This window comes from Anguilla anguilla, chromosome 1 (assembly GCF_013347855.1).
Source record: "Anguilla anguilla isolate fAngAng1 chromosome 1, fAngAng1.pri, whole genome shotgun sequence".
Lineage (NCBI taxonomy): Eukaryota > Metazoa > Chordata > Actinopteri > Anguilliformes > Anguillidae > Anguilla > Anguilla anguilla.
In genome coordinates this window covers 69,228,506-69,253,360 of record NC_049201.1, presented here as the reverse complement: position 1 = coordinate 69,253,360, position 24,855 = coordinate 69,228,506, and the positions used below count along the sequence as shown (strand labels likewise).

The 24,855-nt window shown below is 45.4% G+C and overlaps 1 protein-coding gene across 2 annotated transcripts in view; it reads left to right on the top strand.

The window, feature by feature from the left end:
* The first annotated feature begins 362 nt into the window (after positions 1 to 362).
* The window catches only part of atp8b2 (ATPase phospholipid transporting 8B2), a 49,341-nt gene continuing 24,848 nt past the window's right edge, over positions 363 to 24,855 (top strand). The window contains exons 1-9 of one of the 2 annotated variants that reach the window (XM_035432664.1): positions 363 to 626; positions 8,480 to 8,547; positions 17,496 to 17,554; positions 17,837 to 17,950; positions 19,829 to 19,927; positions 21,276 to 21,337; positions 21,932 to 22,004; positions 23,263 to 23,333; positions 23,920 to 23,999. In XM_035432664.1, the coding sequence (XP_035288555.1) occupies positions 8,523 to 8,547; positions 17,496 to 17,554; positions 17,837 to 17,950; positions 19,829 to 19,927; positions 21,276 to 21,337; positions 21,932 to 22,004; positions 23,263 to 23,333; positions 23,920 to 23,999 (583 nt within the window). In that variant the 5' untranslated portion in view covers positions 363 to 626; positions 8,480 to 8,522. Of the gene's footprint in view, positions 627 to 8,479; positions 8,548 to 11,093; positions 12,042 to 17,495; positions 17,555 to 17,836; positions 17,951 to 19,828; positions 19,928 to 21,275; positions 21,338 to 21,931; positions 22,005 to 23,262; positions 23,334 to 23,919; positions 24,000 to 24,855 lie in introns of those variants that run through there. The other variant, XM_035432656.1, reaches the window with a different exon arrangement.

Here is a 24,855-nt window from a genome sequence, read left to right as displayed (position 1 = left end):
AAATTTAAATCAGTTAACATTATACATAAGCCAACTAATGTGCTGTTATTAAAGCCCTTAGTTTGCAATAACCAGTTGTTAGCTATTAGTATAGTTATTTCCCGCCGAAACTTACGTGACTGGTACGCCTTATGATATATCGATATCTATCCGTTGAATTTTACAGGACTAATTAATAGAACAATTAATGTTAACTATACAGCAACTTATTCGCTAACTTAACGGCACTCGTACTTCTTACATGATCGGGTAGGGGGGAGTCTGGAGACAAAAGAAATAAGATTAATGACAGCGAAACGACCCAGGGGGAGAAGAATAGCAGTAAACGAAGATACTCGGGGGTATTGAGAGGAGGAGGTGGAGGAGGGGACAGAGATAGCTAAACACCGCCCCGCCTCCCATCTCTCCTCCTATCTCTTACTTCTCATTGAGTGGTTTGGTCAGTGTTAATAAACGCACTTGAACAGTACCAGTGCACGCGTTGGATGGGGTAGTTAGGGTCTGTAGTGCATGTAAAACCATACCAATGTGGCCTTAAAAAGCGGAGAAGGGCAGAGAAAGGTGTAAGGAGGGAGAGAGAGATATGTCTCCCACATGCGACTGTAGAAACGGGAGAACCTGAAAAGGTAAGGTGCGATGCTCGCCAGTTTTGTCAATTGATGTTGCTATCCAAATTGAAATTGTCTTATTGTTTAATACCTGGTTGTTATGTTACCAGAATCCTGTAGGTTTGGGCTAGATGGCTTGTTGGTTGGTGTATGAATGAATATACAGAAAGATGACTACTTGCACAATGTGTTAGCCATCTAGCTAGGTGATGTTAGCAAGCCAACATTAGCGAGCCATCTCTGTAGCCCGATAAATTTAACGTTCGCTTGTTAACGGATTTCCAAACCAGATGATATACTTCCCTCAACATCGAATTGACTATTTCAGGATATACTTCCCAACGATTCATTTGATGAAGACAATTACCGCAATATTTTTGAGTGTCCATTTTCACCTTTGTCCTGGGGGTATTGTTGGTTACCAATTTGTTTCAATCAGGTAGGGACAAGTGCGCAGCAGCCAGCTGTTTCAGTCAGCGTTGCATACCTGGTGTGAGTGTGACTGAAATAACGGACAACCACCTGACGTTAACTAGTAACTTGGGTGGGTAACTGGCAGTTTGATGTAAAGTAAAGGCTTGTGTCGACACATTTAGCTAGCTACGTTAACAACCCAGCCAGCTGTAATTTTCATGTAGACTAATAGCAGCTAAGTTATTCAAGAGTATGCTGCCAAATTCTTGAGTTCCATTTGTCCCTTTCTAAGGATGTTCTTTCGTGGTACCGTCACTTTTTAATTAAAATCTCCAGTTAGCAGCAAGAATGGCTAGCCCTCTTCTGTTTGTTCACTACTACGTCGAAGTTATAGTAATGATATTTTCAACTTTTTATACATTGTATCATAGCTATCCTACGGAATCGAATAAATAAATCAATGAATACATAAATAAAACCACAGTGCCCCGTTTCTTCGAAAACATAAGGCGTATTAACTGGGAGCGCACATTTTGTCACAAGTTTTTTTTTTTTTTTTGTTGTTGCCAGTTATAACTAGCACTTATAACACAGCTCACGCTTTAACATTACAAGCAAACTGGGCTGCAGGTAACGGGCATGTCTGACGTTCACAATCTGACCATTCTGCGTTTAAGTGGAAATCAAAGTAGCCAAGATAACACCAGAAGGGCATCAATTCAGCATGTGTCCTAATTTAAATAGTCAATGCAAAAGTGTTTGTATTTGTACACAATGTTGTGAACCGTGATTGTGATGTAGGTGAACTGTAGCTTGTCATTCTTGTCATCATTAGGTTGTGGTGTCAAAGATGCTTGCAGAGGTGCAGCTGTTTGCATTGGTCTCTGACACACTGGCATTGTGGTGTCTGAGATTTATGCAAAGGGTAGTTAATGCAAAGTTTTAAGAAGGTCATTTAGCAGGGATTTTGCTTTGTTTTGTTCCCTTGTTTCTTGAAATTCCTGTTGCAGACTCCGGCGTGTCGAAAGGAATTCTGAACAGCAGCCAAGAAAGGTGCTTTAGAAGGTGCTTATAAAATCACAGCGTCCCTCGTTCTTTTAATTCCCCAACTCGCTCGCCTACTTCTGTAAGGTCAATCAAGCCCAGAGCTTTACGCAAGCAGCCCAAAGCTGAGGTTTGGGTAGTGGGGGTGGGGGTGGGGGCGGGGTACTCTGTACAGGAGTGCCGTTGAAGTTGAAAGGTGATCCATCCCTGTCTATCTCTGCATTTTCTGAGCCGTATTGATCTGGGCCCCTCATCCGTCCCACTGAGTTTCCTGGAGGCAGGTCCAGGCAACCGAGCAGATGCAGCATAAACACCTGCCACAGAGGCGGCCTCTCTCACATTCACCTTCTTTCTTTATCAGCGTCTAGCAAATGGAAATTTAGCATGCATAGAGGCGAGTGCACACACAAAAAATGGCTTATGTACTGTTATATGCAAATGAAAGCACACACTTGCATTCCCTTGCTCTACACTTATGTTTGTATAATTATACTCATTTTAGAGACACACACTCCAGTGAGCAAGCGACGTCGCATGGAAGAGCATATTAAGTGGAAATGGGTGTGTTGTTCTTGGCTCTCCTGTCATCGTCCAGTCGACATCCACATTAGATGCTGTATCTGCTGATGTCGAACTAGACCGCTACAGTATTGTTAAATGTCAAACGGTGACTTCTAACTCGCCCTAAATCACAATAAAAAGTGAAGTGTACGGACGTATGGCGGCGACTTCCAGATATCAACCTTTTATCAACTGTCATTCTGGTTACTCGGGAGACGTCCCACGGACGACTTGGCGACGTTCCATGTACGTCAAATGGACACTATTTTGCTCTGGGGGCCACAACATGGATAAAAAGGCTTAGAAATACAGAGGTTTTTCTCTCTTACACACACAAAGGGATTCTGGATGTTATTCAACTGTCCTGAACATTTATTTACCTAACTAAAAGAATTGTTTTCTCAACTGCTAACCAGTTGCAAATCTTGCAATCTTGCAATCTTGCAAGTCTTGTTCAAATATTGAGTGTTTTCAGTTATTAAACCGCCTGGGCTGGAGCAGTCTGCATAGTATCATGGGAAATGAAGGCAAATTCAGTTTTAGGCAGTTGTATGTGTCTGTTGGTCATTAATATTTCCCCTGCCATACCGAAAAAGAACATGAGTAAACTGGTCTTTATGTCCCATATTTATGTCGTTGGCTGTTACTTATGGAGAAGGCTAAGCCTGCATTTTATAGCTTGGTCATCGTCATAATGAGTGCACCCTGAAGTTTCCAATGCAACTTTCATTCATGACACACCCCTTAAAACTTGCTGTTGTCTTAACAATTTGTTTTGTAAGTTATCATCAAATACATTGACTCAAACTGCTTTTGAAACTGCAGATACAGCAGTAAATTGAGTCCAGTGGGGTGGAAGAGAAATGTATCCAATTTTCTCCAAGTGTGGAATGTGTTTTTTGTGCTCATTGCGGCACCTTCCTTTTTCAGTCTGGGACGAGCGCACGCTCTCTTCCAACACGCGTCAAGTCAGCTTCTGCTTGTCTGCACTCTGCAGTTCATGCGCTACGCCTGCGCAGGTACTGAGTTTGCGGAGGACACGTTTTAAAGCGGGTTGCGCAGGCGCTAAGTGGGGGTCCGGCTGACCGCAGTGGGTCACAGGTCCATGATGCGACACAGCTGTCCTGTTGCCTGCTCTCAGCAGGACAAGCCAGTGGTAACCAACCCTGTTCCTGGAGATCTACCATCCTGTAGGTTTTCACTCCAACCCTAAGCTGGCACACCTGACTCTAGTAATTAGCAGCTTAACAAGAGCTGTTGAATGAGGTGTGTTTTGTTAGGGCTGGAGTGAAAACCCACTGGACGGTAGATCTCCAAGGAACAGGGTGGGTTTACCCCTGGGATAAGCCACCCCACTGTCCCTAAGACCCTTTTTTTATTTAGCTGTGAGTGAGACAATACACTGCTGGTTACCATATTCTACTATTCCAACGTTATCAGATTACAGGTTGGCTTCCTGTATGGAGCATGGCATGCACGGCTGCTGTTTAGAGCTAGAAAGTTAATGTCATCTTCCAAAGAGAGCCATGGGTGATAGGCTATATTACTGTATATATAGTACCTTAAGACAACAGGTCTTATCTATAAGTGATAATGAAGGGCGCATGTGTGTTCATAATCAACTGAACCTGAATCCAAGGCCAATTTGTGAATGTTATTTGTAGAAACCTCCACAGTTTATTTTCAGTTCCTGCTCTTCCAACCAAGTTTGCAACCAAGCCATGCTGCTCTCATTTTGATTCAGTGATGGTGGGCTTTTGTGCAAGCATTTTACATTTGTATGCATTTAGGCTAACTGTGCAAAGTAGAACGCACAGTTTAGTGCCTGAATGATTGGTTCTTATATTGGTTCATATTTTGTGAATGTATTTTTATTCTCACATTCTGTTGCCTTCCTGCCATCAAACTATTAAAATCTCAACTGCAAGGAACATAACATGGCACACATTTCAGTAGTAAAACAAGACTGTTAGAATCCCTACGTCCTACAGTCAGAATAACTCAAGGATCTTCAGCTCAAATGCTTCTGTACAGTACAAATACAAACAATCACAGGACAAAAATATTGCTGGATATTAGCGTCTGTGATTTCCAACGAGACGTTATGTACAAGCTTCTACACTGGTGTTTTACATGTGAAGATTTCAAGGTTATGTTCTAAGTGGTTTTGGAGGCATCTTGATTTCTTAACATTAGGCTATCTTGCGTATTTCTGCACTTCTTTGCCCCAGCAGTCTATTCAGAGTATGAGCTGATGCTCTAGCACATCTGAAATATAATGGATTTTTCCCCCCAACCTTGTACTGAGGCAGTATCTGTGATATCATGTATAAGAGAATGTGAGGCAAAATTAGATTCTGGGATCAATGAGCTTTTGAGCAAACAAAAGAACTTCAGACAGGCATCCAGTTCCCTCTGCGGAGGGTAAGTGAAAGGAGGCATTTCTTACATTTGATGATTAAAGGAACAAAAATAGTGGAGTGTGAGTTGCAAAATGTATCTTTTGTGGAAGAATGGAAGGCACATCCTGGTTTTTGGGTGCATGCGACGGGCATTTGCGAGGCAGTGATTTATCCCCATAAAATTGAAGAGTAAACACTGCAACAGGGCCTGTCTGAAGCCGCTCTACACACGCTCGTGCCCTACAGCCTGTCTGCTGTTACCACTTCCTCCCCAGTCCTTGCGCACATAAATAACCATATACCCAGGCTCAGGTTCAGTAAAGAGAGGATGCTGCGTGTCCAGAGATCCCCATTGTTTTATCACCAGTATCTCTGTGCCTGAAGACATTCATTTCACGTGCTGGAAAAGGTCCCAGTCAGGTGCAGCATATTTAGGACACAAATGGTGATTGCGAAATTCACACATTTTGGGTTGGAGCCCATTATTTTAAATTGTTTTGGCTACCTCTTTCCCTTGAGATTTGAATGCTGGAGGGGACAGCAAGGTTCTACGGAGTACTGACAATGATACTTACTTGGAAAACCTAAATTCGGACTTTAGGTAATGCTATAAAAGAATCTTTTAATTCAACAAGTAAATGTAAATACGGTCATAGCATGCGTGAGAAACAATGTGCCTAATGAAACACATTTCATACATTTCCCCTTTCTGCTAAAGCTTATGCGTCTGCAAGTCGACTAAGAGCTCCTGGTTCTTTGTTATGGTTGTGTCCTGATTTCTTAAACCTGAAACCTGATCATGTCTGAGCCCCAATTTACATTTATTGGTTTTCTAAACCATTTTCATTTAACAAGGCACTCAGTGGACAAGTGGATGTTTTATTTCAGAGTTTAATTGAAAGGGACCCATAGAACTGGAGGGATACATTTACTTTCTGAAACTGACACTTCCTGTATTGGCTGTAGGGTTGTGCATTGCATGTGCTGTAAGGGCTCAGCCCAATCAAACCACACCCACTAATCACCCATTAAAAAGTGGCACCATTAGCACCAGATTGTTTTGAGGCTAAGGGGAGATTCAGGAAAGTGCAAGCATTGCGCTGGTGCATCATTAAGGTCATTATTGCATATGGAGAAGGGGCAGTAGCATGGCACAGGGCCATGCAGAATGACACACAGTGCACGGATTGGTCAGACCAGAACTTGGGTTCTGTCAACTTTCACAACATTGATTCCACCCACAGCTAGCCTCAGACCATTGCATGTGATGGGTGTTGCATTTCATAAAGGTTAATGGGTTTTTTGTAATGGGGTGTTTGTCGTGAAATCTCTTTCCCCATGATTATGATATTACATATGTGATCTTAATCATATTTATTCCTGGCTGAAGGCTGCAATAATCTGCCCCGCCCACGGAAGTTCAGTTGTGAGCTGTAGCTATCTTTGCCACGGTCAGTCTGGATACTGGCGAAAACCTGGCAGAATCGGTTTATGTTTTCTATTGCTGGGTAACTCTGAGTTTTTTCTGAAATACCCTCCCAGATGGCAGCAGTGCTTCCCGTGAAGAGATTTTGGGTATCATTTCCCATTAGGTAATAAACCATAATGAAGTGTCCTAATGGTATAAAGTGAGTGGTAACATACGCTAAGCATTATTGATTTTCTTTTTTTAAAGGAACCCTGCTGGGCTATTCTATTCATTGCGAATAAAGTGGAGATGTGTAATAACAGTAAATTCAGCTGCAAGTAAAGATTACGGGTGCAAAAGAACATGCCTACATGTGCCCCATAGTCTCAAATAATATTGTGGCTATATTTTGCACTTTTATCAAAATTTGTAGATTTTTCACACCTGAAAATATGAAATTAGACATTGAGATCAAGTATGAATGATACAGGTAATGTATTATATCATTAAAACGTTTGAAAATTTTATTCTTTTATACTAATACAATTGAGAAAAAGATTTATCAAGCAATATGTCACAATTACCCACACCCCTAATCATTATTTTGAATGAAATCCACATAAAATAAATCTGCATTAACATGCTGCTTTTTCAGTTAATCTCAGTCTCATGGAACTGTGTTGTGGCCTCCCCTGGCTTTTTGTTTCAATGGGGTGTGAAAATGAGGAAACACGCAATAAAATACACGTGGCATCAGTCATCATGGAAACAAATCAAAGGATTTAGGCTACATCCATCACATATCAGGTGATGGTTACAGACAAAGAGAACACTAGATGCCTCTTTCCACTATTAGTTCAGTATTTAAGAAGTTTAAAGCCACTGGAACATTGGTAGAACCGCCTGGGAGAGAGTTCAGATGGTCTGGAAGGCAAAGAGAAATTCACTGACCTCAGTTGGAGATCTGCAAAATGTGGTCTCAAAAGCTGTCATCAGATGCCACCTCCATGTTAATAGGGTTAAGGTAAGGGCTGCTAGAACAAAAAAGCCTCTATTGGAGAAAAAAGTGTCTCGAGTTTGGAGCTGGGAAATTTGATTGGGCCATTTATTATGTTCCTGTGAGACCAGAACACAGATAGCCACAGATACCGGAGGTGGTTTCGGTGTCAAATTACATTACAATCATTTAGAGGACGCCCTCATACAGGGTGCCGTACAGAAGTGGAGAGCACCAGTGTTAGATTTAGGAATACAAAAATGCAGTATCACCAAGAAGACCTAGATGGGCCACTTATAATCAATAAGTGCAAAAAAAAATGAACAATTTGGAAGGGGAGTGCTTAAGTTGAAAAGGACATTGTGCCTGGTGAAATTTGATGCTATGGGTTTGTTTTGCAACTACGTACATGTCCTAGGACTGTTATTAAAGTCAACAGAATTATGAACTCCAGCAAGTATCAATATTTTTTGGTGAAAAACCTGGTTACTACTGCCTGTGAGCTTAAATTTTGAATTGAAGAGGGCAACCCACCAAAGAAGATGGTGTGGACCAAAGGATTGTGAAAGATTCTCTTGGGAGGAATGCTCAAAGCATCATGTATGGGACCCTGTGGTTGTGGAATTGAGAATACTAAGAAAATATGCAGTCAAAGTAAATTTAGGGCACAAAGTGAAATGTGAGAAGAGAAAGGAACTGCTGATGTGGTATTGTATACTCCGGTATGTCTTCAGCAGAAGGGGACACCCAAAGCAAATCTGCACACTCCTCATGTTGGCAAGGTGTGTATTTCAAAACAGGTGCTTGAGAAAAGGAAGGATTAAGTATGAGATTTAATAGCTGATTCGGGGGATGAGTAATTTGTAAGTAGATATTCTTCAGATTATGGGGGAGGAGGGATGCATGAGTGTAGACAGGAGTCTGAATAGAAGGTTAATGGTAATGTACGCTTAAAACAGTAATTGGCTTCAGAACCTTGAGGGTCTCAATGAATTAATTTCCCCCTGTTATCCATGACATCCTTTTGCTGGTGTGACCCTTTCAGATTCTCCCATGGGACATTGTGGCGGGACGTCCTGTGAGTGGAAATGTTCAAAGAGAAGCCTCCTCCAGGTGAGTGTGGAACTGCTCAGCACTCCTGTTGTAACCAGCTCAAACGGTTCCTCTTCACATGGCTGCTATCAGTAATTGGCTAATGCTCTGTAATGCCACCTATGCATCGTGTGACGTTTAGGTTCTCTAGATCCTCTTTCACTCCTATGGTCGATTCTAGATGCTTCTAAACAGAATCGCAGGCTCAGCCAATAGTAAGGGCTGACATGCTGTGCAATTTCATTTGGCAGCTGACAGTGCAGAGCTGTGACAGAACGGAGAGCGGAATAATTTCATTTAAATTGGCCAGGACTAATGACTACTTGATGGCCCACTACTAGTGTCAGTGATCTTCTGCATGGCCACCTGTCTCTACTCTCTGCATCTCCTCCTGTCTCCTAAAGGCTGGTCAAACTCTCGCATATATGGCTAACTGCTGCTCAAGAGAAGTAACTGGTACGAATCAGAAAGGAATAGAAAAATGTTTAAATAAGCAAAATGGCTATCCTTTTTGCAGTGCAACATGAAAGGAGATGAGGCTATCATTGGTGTATGCATTATTTTGTGAACAGGAACTGAAGATTGGATGGGTTAAGATGTGCATTTACACTAAACAATAGATTCACAGTTTGGTTTGGAAATTAGTAATGTATTAAACAAACTGCATTGTTTATCCATGCATTGTTCTTAGTCATGCAAGTTCTTAATGAGTGTGTGCTTGACCTGATATTGCTGGGCCCTGCTGTGGTAAATTGCTAATTCGCCACATGCAGTAAAGTCATCTGTTTGACTCTGTGTTCGCTTTCTGGGGAAAAATAAGAATGTTTCTGCATTGATCAATGAACGATAAGGTAGCACATTTTTTTATATCATTGGATCTGAGTCAGGGGGAACTGTGTTATATGGCATAACACAAAATTAAAGTGCTTTGAAATTAAAAAGTTAAGTGCTTCCTCATTTGTCTTTGTCTAAAAAGTGCATTGGGTCTGGACTACATCACAACCTTGCCTTATCATCTGTTGAAACAATGAAAGCAGTTGGACTGTTTGGCGAAAAGCCAAATGCAGGATTAAAATGAACAAGCAGCCTGGGTAAAGCCAGTTGACTTTTTTTGATTGGGCATTCCAAATTGGCAGAAAAAGATCAAATCAAGGGTGAACTTTGGGAGAAAATTAAAAAATCAGGGATAAAAAAAATTATTGCTTTGGGTTTTTGAAATGCTTGGAACCATGGTCAGTCACGTCACCTTGCTCCAGACTGGCTTGGTCACAGTGTGCACAGTCTGGGTTGAGGGTGCCTCTCTGGTGTAAATGAAGTCAGCGGATATTTTATTAATGTTCGCTTTGAGCCCGAGCAGCACTGTCTCCGCTCAGCACTGTTGCTTTATTATGCCCAGTTGTGAGGGGTCTTAACTGAAGCGGCACAGACAGACTTGCTCATGCTCTTCCCAGAGGCCAGTCGCTTAATGTTCCTGCCTGAGTCCATTCTTCCTTCCAAACAGTGTCCGCTATTGTTCACAGGGATACAGTAGTCCATATTCATCAAAATGCCTGTCTTTTCTGGTTCTTATTCAAATCAAATTTTGGCAGGGTTTTATGGTTTCAAACGTTTAACATTGATGATTGCGCAATAGAAGCTCTCCCACAGCTTGATCTTAGGAGACCATGTGACAGTCCAGGTCATCCAAAAATTGACTTCCTGTGTGACATGCAGAATTTGGAATTAAGTCATGCTGGAAAAGTGTGTTTAGCTTTCCTAAAATTATGTTTACGTTGGTTGTGGGATCACACTGCAGTAGTGGTACTGACAAGTCAGTTACTGTTTGTTGTTAATGGCTTTAAAGCGTTTTTTGAACCAAAGTATTTAGTAGAAAATATCAGTATTTTCACTACTGGTGGCATTTCAATGTATACTTGTATTCTAGCAATAATCAACCAATATTAATAAGGCTGCTGTATTAGTGCTTTAGGATCAGTGTTATATTAGTGTCATACCTTGGCATCTGTCATGTTAGTGCAGTTGTCTAATGTAGCAGGCACAAATACAGTTCAGCACCATAGGAAATGTATTCCATAGTGTTTAGATGTGTAGCCGTTTTATTTAACCTATTTATTCCTGTCAGGGCTTTGCCGTGTGGCGTCTGTACTGTTGCGCATTGCAACAAAAAAGCTTAGAATCTAGATGCACGTGCACACGTCTGTGCGTATGCGAGTGTTTGTCTTACTGCCTGTCCTCTACTCGCACAAGACCGTCTCTGCCGCATGTGCACAGACACCTGCCTCCTCACTCACCTTCCGCAGTGTCCCCGCTCACCTCCTCCAAACAACCAGCCTGCCAAAGTCATACAACTGTGATGTCTGTGTCGCCACTTTGGCTCAAAATGCCTTATTACGTTGTCATATGTTCGTCCCTTTTTGAGCCAAAATGGCACTCGGTTTCTCTCTCCCGTAATCCGTTTCTCTCCCACGCCCCTGCAGATGCAGTTGCCCTGGCAACGTCATTCGCTGCCATCTATTGGTTACACCTTCAGCAAATCATCAACCCTACTGCTTACGTAATGTATAAAAACAGCATCGTGGTTCTGTGGCGCTAGTCTGTGTCTGGGAAGCATGTTTACGTTATTGGTTGTAGCGAATATTTACTTTATTGGTTGTAGTGAACTCCGTAAACAGTCGGCGCATCTAATCGTCAAGGAAGTCATTGCTTTTAATGGTTTTACAGCGCGACTGCTGTCAAATCCAGTCGATAAGTGTTAAGCAGAAGCCGAATGAAATGAATAGGAAGAAATGCGGCTAGATAGCAAATATCACAAAACCACAGAACTGGATCCTACGATGGTTGATTGCATCTCGAAGGGCATTGACAGGATTGTAACCAGTTTTTTCCAGCTGTGATGTGGCTGTGCTCAACCTGATCTCAAATTCTCTCTCCGCCGAAAGATTCATTTAAACACTATAAAGCTGTAGATTTAGTTACATTTAATTCCGAATCAGTGGTTCACATGCTTCGCATTTGTGCAGTGAAGATTTCTGATAAACAAATCGGCTTCGGTGATGGACTTTGATGTTTTATTTTTGTGACCGCTAATTCGTTGTTAATGACAACCTGCTATCGTTTCAGTTGATGACATGTCAGACGGAGAGTTTGATGACATCGGAGCTTTAAAAAAGATTACTCAAATTGCCACAGTAACCTTTGGCAAAATAAGTCCGGCGATGGAGAGATAATTGGATGAAATGTGTAAATTATCCAATATGTAGTGATTTTGCCGTTGATTTTTTGCGTACAGAATAACAATCTAGAGCGCTGCTTTCCCACCGGTTGTACATTTCTCAATTTGCGCATCCTCATTCACAGTTACAACCATGTAAACTAGACTTTGAATAAGTATACAAAAAGGCAGTCAAATATGACTGTCCCGAAAGATATCCCGGAGAAGTGGTTTCCCATCGTTCTGCCACTCAAAAGGAAAAAACATGGACTCAATGCAGCTAAAGAGAAAAATAAAGGGACAGGTACCAGCTTTGTGTTTAATTATTGACTTCATTCACATTTGGACAAATGTGCTTGAAATGCTTACATTTTCAAGTTTTTGAATTCTTGTGTTGTACACCTGATACTTCTAACTGTTTATGACATGTTTTGGGTTAAGTGCTTTACTTGACATTTGCGCTATACCTGTTACTTTGTAACATCTAGGCTGCTAACATAATGACAACACAGAAATCCACCAGAATTGTGGATTCGTATGCTTATTGCTGGCTTCCTGGCAATCTTTACAGTTAGTGAATAAAAACATTCCATGTCTCCTGCCCATTTACTGTGTTGACATTCATTCCTTCTTTACACCCCCACCCCTCCTCTCTCCATCATTTCATTTTTTTCCTCACAGTAATTCCAGTGTCTCCATCATCTGTGTGTGCCCACACTTCACCTTAGTTTCATTGGTGACACCCCCAGCCCCCCGTCACGCACATACAAATCTGACCCTGTGGGTCAACACACCACTAACCTCCATAACTCACATATTACCACCTGTCACATTCACTGCAAAGGCTGCCCTGGTCGGTGTTGGCTAAAGGTTGACCGAGTGTTGCAGTGAAATGTGGCACTTGTTTTAACCCTTTATGGTTTATGATGACAAATATGTGATTAGAATGCTCTTCACTGAACATTCTGATGTTAATGTAGCAATCACTACTACTAATTGAAAGCAATTGTGTTCTAGAACTCTGACTTTGAATTTTGAAAAAACAATCCAAAAAACATTCGCTTAACGGGGTTAATTTAGCGAAGAGGCTGGGTGCTTCTTTGTTCTGAGTCTTCTGAATTACAGGCGGCTCATTCTACTTTGATTAAAATCGGCCCTGTCCCAATTTAAATCCAGGAGTAAGCTTAAAATATCCTGTGCTAGTTTTCACATAGGGCAGGTGCCAGTCAGGCTTTCTGAGCAGGATGTTCTAAACTGGCCCAGTTTGCACCGCTGGCAAACTGCTAATGTCAAATAAGAGTCTTCATGACCTTCCTTATTTTCCCATCCTCCATGTGGTGCTCCTGCCAATTTCTGATCAGGCTGCTTTATGCCTGATTCTAATTTTCATCATCCCAGTAGGTGACTCCGATTAAGTCAGGTTGAGCTCATCTGGCGTGAAGTCACGTCTCTGCGAGTACCAAGGCTGACCTGAAATGGAGGCTCAGCCATGGCTACCCACAGAAAGCCCACAGGCTTCAGGAGCCTTGCTTTTTAAGCATTCGCTTCAGGGACTTACTGCACCGTATGGATTTAACTCTCCACCGTGTAGAATTAGACACCGACTGCAGGACCTGCGCAGGCAGCTGATGGTTAACAGGCAAAGTGCGTCTTTATCCATATATTTATATCTGAAGCGGAAGGGGATACAGGGTGCGTATGGCTCTCAGAATGGCCCGCGTCCAACTGCCGTTTAAAGGTACTCTAACTGATTGGGCTTTGTCCCCTATCTCCTGGGGGGCTGTAGCCCGGTTTTTTTAATCTGGGACCTTCACATCATGAAGGTGAGATCCAGGTCAATGCTCACTGACAGAGGAGGCAAAGCAGGTTGTCCAGTAAATCGCATTTTCTGCCCATTTAGTGTTCTCTTTAGGTTCTGATTGGTTGATTTCTACCTGATGCTGTAGGTGACTGCAGGCTGGTCTTTATACGTTGTCATGGTGTCCTATCCGTGGCTGATGACAGAAGCCCTGTAAGGAGAGGGCGGTCTTTGCATTGACCGCTTGCGCGTGCTTACCGTGCCCGATCTCGCTGCCAATATCCGTGATGAGTCAGTCGCCGGTCACGTTGGCACGTGGCCCTTTTTTCGGGTCCTTGTCACTCAGCATTCGGCACCACGCGCGCGGTCACGGGCCGTCCTCTCTGCAGCCTGCAGGGGAATGGCGTCGGGACAGCCGGAATTCACAGTCATGCGCAGGAGCTTTGCACAGAATGTCACTGCATGCTGAAAAAGAGGGGGGCTTGGTGCAGATGTCGGGATGTGTATGTCCACAAATGTGTAACTGTGGACATGGTATGAGCACAATACCACAAATGCATGCATATGCATATTCCCGTGACTCTGTTAATGTGAGCCTGATGTCAACAACATGCAGTGATGCAGGAAGACCCGGTGCTCCATTTTTAAATTTCCTGCTGGTGTGATGTAAGGTCGCTTCTGGGAAGTGATGCGGACTTGTTCTCTGGAAACCAGCAAGGATTACTGTTTTGGTTGATAAGGCATTATGTCATCGCCAGCCTAGTCATCGCTGGGCAGATAGGATCGGCCAGTGGAGAGTGCGTGCGTACGTGTGTGTGTGTGTGTGTGCGTGTGCGTGCGTGTGTGTGTGTGTGTCTGTCTGTGCATGCGTGTGTCTGTGTCTGCGTGTGTGTACTGGCTGGGGAGGGGGTGTTGATTACCCTTAGTTGCGATCACACACGGAAGCTGGACAGAGAGGAGGAGGCAGCCACAGTGACCTTGAGGGAGAGGTGGAAGCAGGGAGTGAGTAGAGACGAGATGGGAGACTGAGGGCCGGATGAAATTACAGCAGCAATCAAATACTCCCGATTAATTCACCACACGAACATTCACTTATACCTAAATTCGGTTAAAAAAAAATGCTGGAGCATTTTCTCATTTTCCAGTAATAATGGGAGAGCAGAGTGAATGACTGCTGGTGCTTCAGGGGAGACGATAGCCTGTCGTTACCAAGGAGCACTGTGGTAAATGTATTGTTCCTGATTTTTGCGATGTGGAATCGCTGTCAAAGGGGCTGCAGCAAGGGCGTGTCGCCACGGAAACGTCATCATCTCACAGTTTAATGTGGAGTTTAGTCAGCCCGACTGAGCTCTTCAGCCAACACCGTTACGCCTTAGCCAGTTCACTGCTCTGCTCTGGACAGGAAAACCACAGCAAGCTGGTTGGAGTCTGTTTGAGCCTGTTTTTCTCATGGGGAGGGGGGGGGGGATGCTTTTGAAAGCACCTCTTGAAAGCTTAGACCTGCCCCCCACCCCCACTGCTTCCTGTTTCTGCAGAAGTGCTGCAGGTGTTCTCATTTTATCTTGTGGCCTATGGTAATGGGGAACAGTTAGGTTTCGTGATACGTTTTGTGTGTGCATATTTAGTCCAAGCTGAGGTTTTGCTTAACGTGCTTTTTCACATCTCTGTATAACACTGAACATGCACTTCTGTGTGTCTGGGTCTTGCTGTTAGTAGTTCAGAAGAAAAACGGCTTCTGCCCTTGTCTTTGTGCAATATTTGTAATCGTAGCATCTAAGCCCTGTTTGATGTTTGTGGAGCAGTAGTTCTGCTGGACCTTCCTTGTGAAGCCATGCAGCTGTTTGTGTGCGTGTGTGTGTGTGTGTGTGTGTGTGTGTGGGTGTGCACGTACATCCGTGCATGCATGGGCACTGCTGTCCTCCCTTCTGTACTCACAAACTCTAGTGAAACCCGGCTGCCTTTTCATTTTTAACAGCGCTCTCATAAATATTATAAGAGGCAGGGAGTGAAATGGGGTTTCCCAAATAACCCCCATGTTAGCCGGAAGGCTTTTAAAATGCTGGGGGGGGGGGGGGGGGGGGTGTTCTCTTCTCCTCCGGGCTCTGCCTCACCAGCCCCTGCCTGCATCGCCTCATCTGCGCCAACCCCTGCAAAATCTCAGCTCTTCTGGCCATTGCATTCCTATGTCTTAGCAGTCCTGAGGCAGGAGGACTAGGTCTCTGGCTCTTGCATGAGCTCAGGTCCACACATTCGCATGCAGACTGGCGGTGAGGCACCAGGGCTCATAGCGTCCCCCCGCTCGGACTGGAAAGCACCACAGAGACCCCCCGGCCGGCACTGACCCTTAAACCAAGCCGCAGTGTAGCTACAAGTTTAAGCATTATTCTGCCCGACGCCTACGAAACGCGTATGCCTTCCATAGCAGGTCTGCTGCAGATCTATAGCAGTTAGTGACAAAACACCCGGCAAGCACGCTGACACGGATGCACACAGGGCAGCATACACACACGTGGCAACCAGTTCACTGTAGCGAGACCATTAATGGGAAGCCTCTGAACATTTCTGAACAGGCCTAAAACAGAGGGAAAAGGTGACCTCCATTAATTATTCACCATCTCCCCTGCGGCACTGAAGGCGTGCGTTTGTGCGTGTGCATATGCTGAGGTGACAAGCAGCACGTCAGCTCAGAAGTCCTATAAGCCGCTGTACTGCCCTGCGCGTCCTCCCGTGCTGCCGATGACATCACGGCGATCCCGCGGAGCGCGGCGGAGTCTGTGCCGCGGCTCCTCGGCGCCTCAGCTAATCTCCGACAGCAGCAGGAGCCAGCGATGCCGTCCTGTCCTGGAGTGCGTTTCTGCTGCCTCAGGCATCTGTGCGAGTGCTTAGGTGCGCCTCACAGCTTCAGCATCCTGATCTCCGGCGGTATCGACTGTGGAGGTTTATTATTGCAGGGTCATTACCGCATCGGACGGGCATAGCCACGGTCCACTGGGTTTTAAGTAATGCGGCCATGTTTTCGGTAAATGTAAGAGCTGATATGTAACCGTACTGCTGAATTCTTCTGTTGGTTAGGGATGCCCAAATATGGTCCTTAAGGCCAGTCGTAGAAACCGATGGTCCTCTTTTCCACCTGATAGTTAGTTGATTGAGAAAGAGAGAAGAGGAAAAGAGAGAAAAACAGCAGAACTACTGGCCTCAGGGGCTGAATTTTAGCATCTCTGCATTACTGCATTTGAAGTATTTCTTGAAACTGTGCTATATATACAGATATGGTAGCCTATATTGTGGCATCATGTCATATTTTTTTAGAAGCACTGCAGGTGGTCTGCTGGTTATATGTATGCTTAGCATACCACGTGCACTGTGTGGACTATAGTCACTGAATTTTATCTGAACAGTAGGAATGTCAGTGTGACTGTAATATGTGGAAATGCGTAGTTATCAGTAGCAGTCTTGAAAGCAGCAAAATCGATAGCAGGTTTTACATCTTATTCTGTGCTCTCTTTCGGGGATTTGTGGGCAGGATTCTGGCCTGATAACCTACATGGTTCTGAGTCCCGGTTCAACCTGGCCTGCTGCCAGCGAATTGTTAAAACACTGTTGACTTTGGATCCAGTACTTGTTTCTCTCCCCCCATCCTGGATGGAAATGTCAGCCAAATTAGGCACAATTAAAGATTGTAGATAATTGCCTCCATTTCAGACAAGCAGTCTGTGAATAAACTCTGGAGCCTCATCGATCTTGACACAAACACCCCCCACCCCCCCCCCACCCACCCAATCTTCTCAATCAACAGTGCGCAGTGTATTCCTGTCTGAGCCGCGCTTATAGGTGAATGAGGACATTGATCCACCCAAAACAAAATGTCCGACAACGTGGCCTGAAATATAAAAGCTGTGAATTCCATGTCTCGTCGCTGTTTAAAACTGAAGCGCTTTTTTTATTTCTCCTGTTCCGCAGAGGAGGAGAGGAAGGTCAGAGCCAACGACAGGGAGTACAACGAGAAGTTCCAGTACGCGGTAAGCCATCGAAGAACGGCAGAGCGAAACGCTGCCAAGTCAATTATGCTCCAGTCCATTGTAATGCAGTTGTTTTTAAGGAGCGGGGACTGACCGTGGCGCTGTTTCTCAAGGTTTGCCAAAAAACAGATAAAATGTCAGTGGGATTTATCACGGCCCTATTCCACCGGTCTCTTTCTCCGCTCCGTCTTTTCTTGTCCTCCTTGCCTTCGATCCCCCCCGCCCCGCTCGTCCACGTTGTCTTCGTCCTTTCTCATTCCTCTGTGTTGCTCTCGCTTTTAGAATAACTGCATTATGACCTCCAAGTACAACATCATCACCTTCCTGCCGGTCAACCTGTTCGAGCAGTTCCAGGAAGTGGCCAACACTTACTTCCTCTTCCTGCTCATACTGCAGGTAAGCAAAGTCCCTTCTGAGTCTGTGAGTTAAAGTGTGCGTGTGTTTAAATAGAGAGTTTGTGTTTGGCGCATTTGGAAAAGCAGGCAGGGAGAAGAGTGTGAGGGTAGACGGTAGGATGAAAGTATGGGATCAAGGATACATGGAGAAAGTGGTAAATGAGCCGTTACAAGCTTCATCTATCAGTAGCTGATGCACAGAGACGTGACACCTACTGGGCATGCTCACTCGCCGCTGAACACTGCTGGCAGTGCACTGCTGATAGTATGTGATGACGACGGTCTCTTGCTGAGGCTGAAATGTGTGTACAGCTCTCCAGTTTGCATATAAAATGGAAGAGAATATTTTCTGGGTATTATTCCAATCCAGTTGGGGGGATTTTCCTTTTTCTTGTTTCTGTGTGTGTGTGTGTACATCCTGTGCATATTACCTCTATTACCGTTGGAACAGCACACCAGCACTCCGTGCTCTCAAAGAATGGATTCTTAAAGCACTGTGAGTGGTCCATAGAAATTGCTATTGAGATTCTAGCTGCTGATGGAAAATGTAGGCAAGCGCACACAATAGTCACACAGATTCTAATGCTTTGGTCGTCTGGAACAACTCGCAGCTTTTATATTTCAGGCCATGTTGTCGGACATTTTGTTTTGGGTGGATCAATATCCTCATGCAGGTATTCCTATATTTAGATTACGTTTCTGACGACTTTGTTATCATTCAGCATGTTATTACTCTAACCGTTTGTGTCACTGTTTGTTACTTGAATGCTGTGTGTAGTTACGCTAGTGAAGCAAACCTGCATCCGAACCTTGATTGGCTGTTCACCACCTGTCAGTCACCAGTGTGTGGAGGCAGGCATTACGTAAGGCAGGAGAGGAGGCCCGTGGGGGGTGTGGGGGGATACGGAGTGCGTAGGCAGCTGTAGTGGGACGCGGCCAGTGGAGATGGGGCTATCGGTTTACAGGCCCCAGAAGGGCACAGGTACCGGCTGAAGGACGCAGGTGCATTAGAGAGGGGGAGGAGGAGGGGGCCGGAGACTCTGTGCTGCAGCCGCGGTTTTGCAACGGGCTGCATATTAATTCCACCTAATCCCCGCTGGCGGCTAAGGCATTGTTTAAGAAATAAATGGCCTTCCCCTCCCTCTCTGGGGAGCTGGTGCAGTGTTTACCACTATTCCCTTTCTCTCTCTCTCTCCCACTCTCCCTTTCTCTCTCCTCTCTCTTTCTCTCTAGCTGTGGTTCCGCAGTCACGTTCCTATTTTAAAGCCTTTTTGGTTAAATTCTGCACGCCGTAAAGACCTACATACATCGCCTCTTCTCCTCTGGGTTGCCGTCTTTCTGTCTGTGTCCCTCTTCAGAGCTGTGCGTGTTGCGGTGCAGTAATGATGCTGCATTGCATCCATTCCCCTGTGTTAGATGTTGACCTGCCATGTTGGCCGTGTGTAGTGCAGCCGCAGAAGATGCTCTCCCAGGACGAGGGCTCCCTCGCCGCCTCCACGGCCCCCAGGCGCAGCTCCGCTGGAGGGACGGGTCGCCCCTCAGTGCCTCCCTTTCCCCTTTCCTGCCCTGTCCTCCAGTCAGAGCAGAGAGCTCTCCTGGAATACACGTTTCCTTTTTTTTTTTCCTGAAATTTTTTTTTGAGGTGGTTTCCAGCCAGAGCATTCAAATATATGGCAAAAGTGTTGTGATGTGGCGCTTATGCACTCTTCCCCATCTGTCTCCCCCCCTCTCTCTTTCTCTCTCCCTCCCCACCATCCCTTTCTTTCTGTGGGCAGGAACACACAGGAACGCTGTGTCACTCTATGATTATCTTATGTATGACTGTGGTAACACCCTCTCTCTCTTTCTCTCTCTCTCTGCTTCTCTCTCTCCCTTCCAGCTGATCCCTCAGATCTCTTCTCTGTCCTGGTTCACCACCATTGTGCCTTTAGTCCTGGTGCTGAGCATCACTGCAGTGAAGGACGCCACAGACGACTACGTGAGTGATGACTTTGCCTCACGCCTTGTCATGTACGACACTGAAGTGCGCTACTGCACAGCCCTACCAGTGCGATGGTCTTAAGGGATTCATTAGGAAATGTACATAAAAGTTTTATTCAATTAAATTCCATTTCCTTTCATTCAGGTTAAATTTTATTTCCTGTCACCTATCTCGGGTTCGAATTAAAATTCAAAAATCAAACTGGAATGCATTGGCAATTCTTTGCTCAATTTAGAACTGACCCCAACCCTGGTACAACCCCACCAATTCTGAAGGAGACCAGGCTCACACAGGCATGTTCAGTCCAACGGTGAACGCAACGATGCACAACCCTACTAGCCCTAAGAGAGAGACCACCCTTAAATACAATTTACAGCACTGACCCACAATGCAATGCTCAACCTACGCCGACGTTGCTAAGGGAAACCAGCCTTGCACAGCCATTCAATGCACCTATGCACATCGATGGCACGCATTCCTATCGATACTGAGAGAGAGACCAGGCTTGCATATTCTTCACAGCACACTGCTAACACAACCCTACCACCACTGAGGGGGAAGGCAGCCTCATCTCTGCAGATTTACTGTGCCTGGTACGCACAAATAATGCAGCTCTCCCCAGGCTAAGAGAGAGAGGAAAAGACAAGCCTCACAGAGCAGTAACGCAGCGGAGGGAGACTGGAGAAGAACGAGAAAGGAGAGATACCGGCCCCAGGCCGCAGAGTTTACAGCTCTGACGCACCACGGCGAGGCATAACACTGCCCACGCTGTGAGAGAGAGAGAGGGAGAGAGAGGGTGAATAACTGACTGACCTCACCACAGCGCTAGCTGCGCTAGCGCGAAGCGGCGGCACACGGTGTTGCCCTGTGAGGGAGACGCTGCAGCACAGGCTGTGCACTCAGTCAGCCTGAACAGACAGGCTGGCAGCGTCTGGAAGCTGAGTCTCTGCAGCACTGGCTGCTTTATGACTGTGGCCTCAAAAGACACCGCAGTGACATCAACTAGAATACAGCTCCTGGTCTTACAGAATCGAGAAAAATAGCGCATTTATCGTACATTATTACATTTAAACTGGCTTTTATTCTTCTTTTTTTTTCTTATGTAGTATTTATTTTCCCCCAGATTACCTCGTGTAACCCCAGGTGTTTGGGGTTACTCGAGGTAACTTGTTCCTGCAGTTCAGTGGCCATGCAGGCTGTGTAGGTCACTGCACTTGAGAGAGGTGTGGAGGGGTGAATGGATTGTTCTAAAGAGGTGGAATATTGGAATGTTTAAAAAGTGAACGTAGATCTTCGCATTTGCTGCGGGTTCCACTGATGCACTGTGCTGCTGTCCTCCCTGCAGTTTCGTCACAAGAGCGACAACCAGGTGAACAACCGGCAGTCTCAGGTCCTCATCAACGGCATGTGAGTCTGCAGCATGGGCTGGGGATTGTGGTGGATGTGTTAGTCACGGATTATTGATAATGAGGGATTATTATCAATGTGTAGTCATTAGTTATTGATATTGAGTGATAATTATGGAAGTGTAGTCATTGATTATTGATAAGGAATTATTATGGATGTGTAGTCATTGGTTATTGATAATGAGTGATTATTATGGATGTGTAGTTACGCATTATTGATGAGTGATTGTTGAGCGTGAGTGGTCACTATTGAATGTTAGTGATTATTGTGGATGTGTAGTTATTGATTATTCCTAATGAGCGACTGTTGAGGATGAGTGGTCACTCACTGGCTAATTGAATGTTAGTGATTATTGTGGGAGGGTGATTTATTGGTTTAGGCTTCGTACTGAAGCCTCACTGATGGGCAGCATGTGAACCTGCGTGCTGCGACTCTGACTGCCTTCACCACATGAATTTCCCCTTGTGGGATAATAAAGTTCACCTTGACCTTGACCTTGGTGTTGCTTCCCCATCTCTCTCTCCCTCTCTCTTTCTCTCTCCCTCCCTTTATGTCTCTCTCTCCCTCCCTTTCTCCCCTCTCTTCCACTCCCAGTCTTCAGAAGGAGAAGTGGATGAATGTGCGAGTGGGTGACATCATTAAGCTGGAGAATAACCAGTTTGTGGCAGTAAGTCTGGCCCGCAGAGCTGGAGGTGCGCCGCTGCACCGCGGGGGGAGAGTGCTTATCTGATGCATTCTGCTTCCGCCGAGCCTCTCACCACTTAAGAGATAAGGGCATGTTTACCATTTAAGGGCAATTTTATGACCTGGACCTGTTTAGAACGAGCACAGTATAACACCGCTTACCCTACTGTTGAGCGCACAGTATGAGCCTAAGGCATTTGTTTTTAATTAATAGCGCAGCATTTGGTCAGAACATAACGAGAAATCTTTTTTCGTGCGTGTGGGCGGGGGGGGGGATTTATCTCTTGCTGAATCATGACTTTGTTTGTTACCTAAAAATAAAGAAACATTGAATGAAAATATGAATGTGAATTGAGATCTTGGTGCTGACGTAGGAAGAGGAATTGAGATCGTGGTGCTGACGTAGGAAGAGATGTGAGACGAGCTTCAGTTTGTGTATTGGCCTCCCTGCACCCTAAAATATGAAACTCTTTCCCTGTACCTTCAGTCCTGAGGGAGATTCATGTAGCCGTTCGCCAATTAGCCACACATTACTCTTCCTTCTGAGATTGGCTATACATCTAACATCTCACATCGTGACATTTTCAATCTTTCACTATTTTTGGCCCCGCAGGACAAGCTGGATCCATTTTGATATATAGACGGCTATCTGTTTGGCCTGTGAATTGATGTTTTCGTAGTGCTTCCATTTGGCTAACAGCAGTAATAAAATACAGGAGACATGTACCCTGGCTTCCCGCCATGGGTGGACAGCAGCAGTACGGTGGACAGACTGGGTAACAGTGGCGTCAGTGCTAAGCGTCACTAGCACTGTCAGTGCTGAATGTCACTGTCAGTGCTGAACGTCATTACTGAACGTCACTGTCAGTGCTGAACGTCACACTGTTGGTGCTAAATGTCACTCTGTCAGTGCTGAATGTCACTGTGCTGAGTGTCACTCTGTCAGTGCTGAACATCACACTGTCGGTGCTAAATGTCACTCTGTCAGTGCTGAATGTCACTGTGCTGAGTGTCACTCTGTCAGTGCTGAACATCACACTGTCGGTGCTAAATGTCACTCTGTCAGTGCTGAATGCCACTGTGCTGAGTGTCGCTTTGTCAGTGCTGAACGTCACTCTGTCAATCGCCCTGTCGGTGCGTGCCGGTCACTCTGTCAGTACTGAACATCACCCTGTCCGTGCCAAGCGTCCGTACTGAATGTCACTCTGTCGGTGCTCATCAGCCCTGTCTGTGCTCCGCAGGCTGACCTGCTCCTGCTCTCCAGCAGCGAACCCCACGGGCTGTGTTACATCGAGACAGCAGAGCTGGACGGGTGAGGACACGCCTCTAAATGCATAGCCCCGCCTCCTCGTGTGCCGATGGCCCTCAGCCGCAGTCTCAGGGTGACGTGCGGCCACTACGCCCACTGCCTCACACTGGCCCTCAACACCAGGACCGCACGCACTGTTGACTGTCCCGATGACATTTAACGATCGTTCGTCGTTTAGTCATGCATAATTCAAGCACAAAATTTGGCTGCTTTGTCAACCAGCACAGTTGTCCTCAGCTGTTCCAAGAGAGGACAAACCAGCTTTTAATGTATTTCCAACATGAGTGACATTGATCAGTAAAGGTCTGTTTAGCTACATGAATTATGAATTATAATGTTAAAAGTAATGTTAAATAAATGTGAATGGTGTTAGGGCCTCCCAAAGTTTCTATGCCCATGATGCACTTAACGAGCATGTGCATTTTCTGTCACTCTTTAACGAGCTTTTTTTTAGATGTGGAATAGTATCATGCATTGGCCAATGTGGTGTTTGAATTGATTCGTGTGCACGACAAGACCCACTTTAAGCCGCCATTTTGAAAGACCAGTGTCACTGCATCTCTCGCTTGCTTTGTTCTGTCTGCTGCAGAGAGACCAATATGAAAGTGCGACAGTCTCTGCCCGTGACCTCGGAGCTGGGGGACCCGGGCAAGCTGGCCCAGTTTGATGGTACGGTGCGGTCTCTCACCTATGCGCGCGTTTCTCAGCATCCTGTCTGTGTGTGTGTGTGTGTGTGTGTGTGTGTGTGTGTGTGTGTGTGTGTGTGTGTGTGTGTGTGTGTGTGTGTGTGTGTGTGTGTGTGTGGGTCTGTGTGTGTGTGTGTGTGTGTGTGTGTGTGTGTGTGTGTGTGTGTGTGTGTGTGTGTGTGTGTGTGGCGGGAGCGGACGTGGCCTCGCGTGTCCGCGCGTGTGCGTTTAGCCCACCTCTCCGTCCCTGACCTCCTTTTACACCGCGCCGGCGCTCGTTTTACCAGCCATATCCTGTAGGGGGAGTCTGTGAGTCAGTTTCTCTTTGTCTTCTCCCATTCTTCAGTCTTTTACTTTTCTCTCTCTGTCTCTGTCCCTCATTAATGTTTGTTGCCAGCCTTCATTTGTGTGTGTCTGTGAGAGAGAGAGAGAGAGAGAGAGAGACTGAGAGAGAGAGAGAGAGAGAGAGAGAGTGTGTGTGTCCTCTCTCTCTCTGCCTGCCCCTCTTCCAGACGTGTGTCCAGGTTCATGGTCTGTCTCAGCGTGTCAGATTGAATCAGCCGAGCCACAGCAGCAGCACATAAAAAATATGTGACAGGACAGTGACACAGCGCTCAGCCACAATGCACAGTCCTCGACACACCCTCTACACCCCGCACACCCTCTATCGCCAGCTCACAATCTTCCATCTCTCTCTATCTCTGTCTCTTTCACACCATCTCAATTTCTCTCTCTCTCTCTCTCTGTCTCTGTCTCTCTCACACCATCTCAATTTCTCTCTCTCTCTCTCTCACACCATCTCAATTTCTCTCTCTCTCTCTCACTCCCTCTCTCTCTGT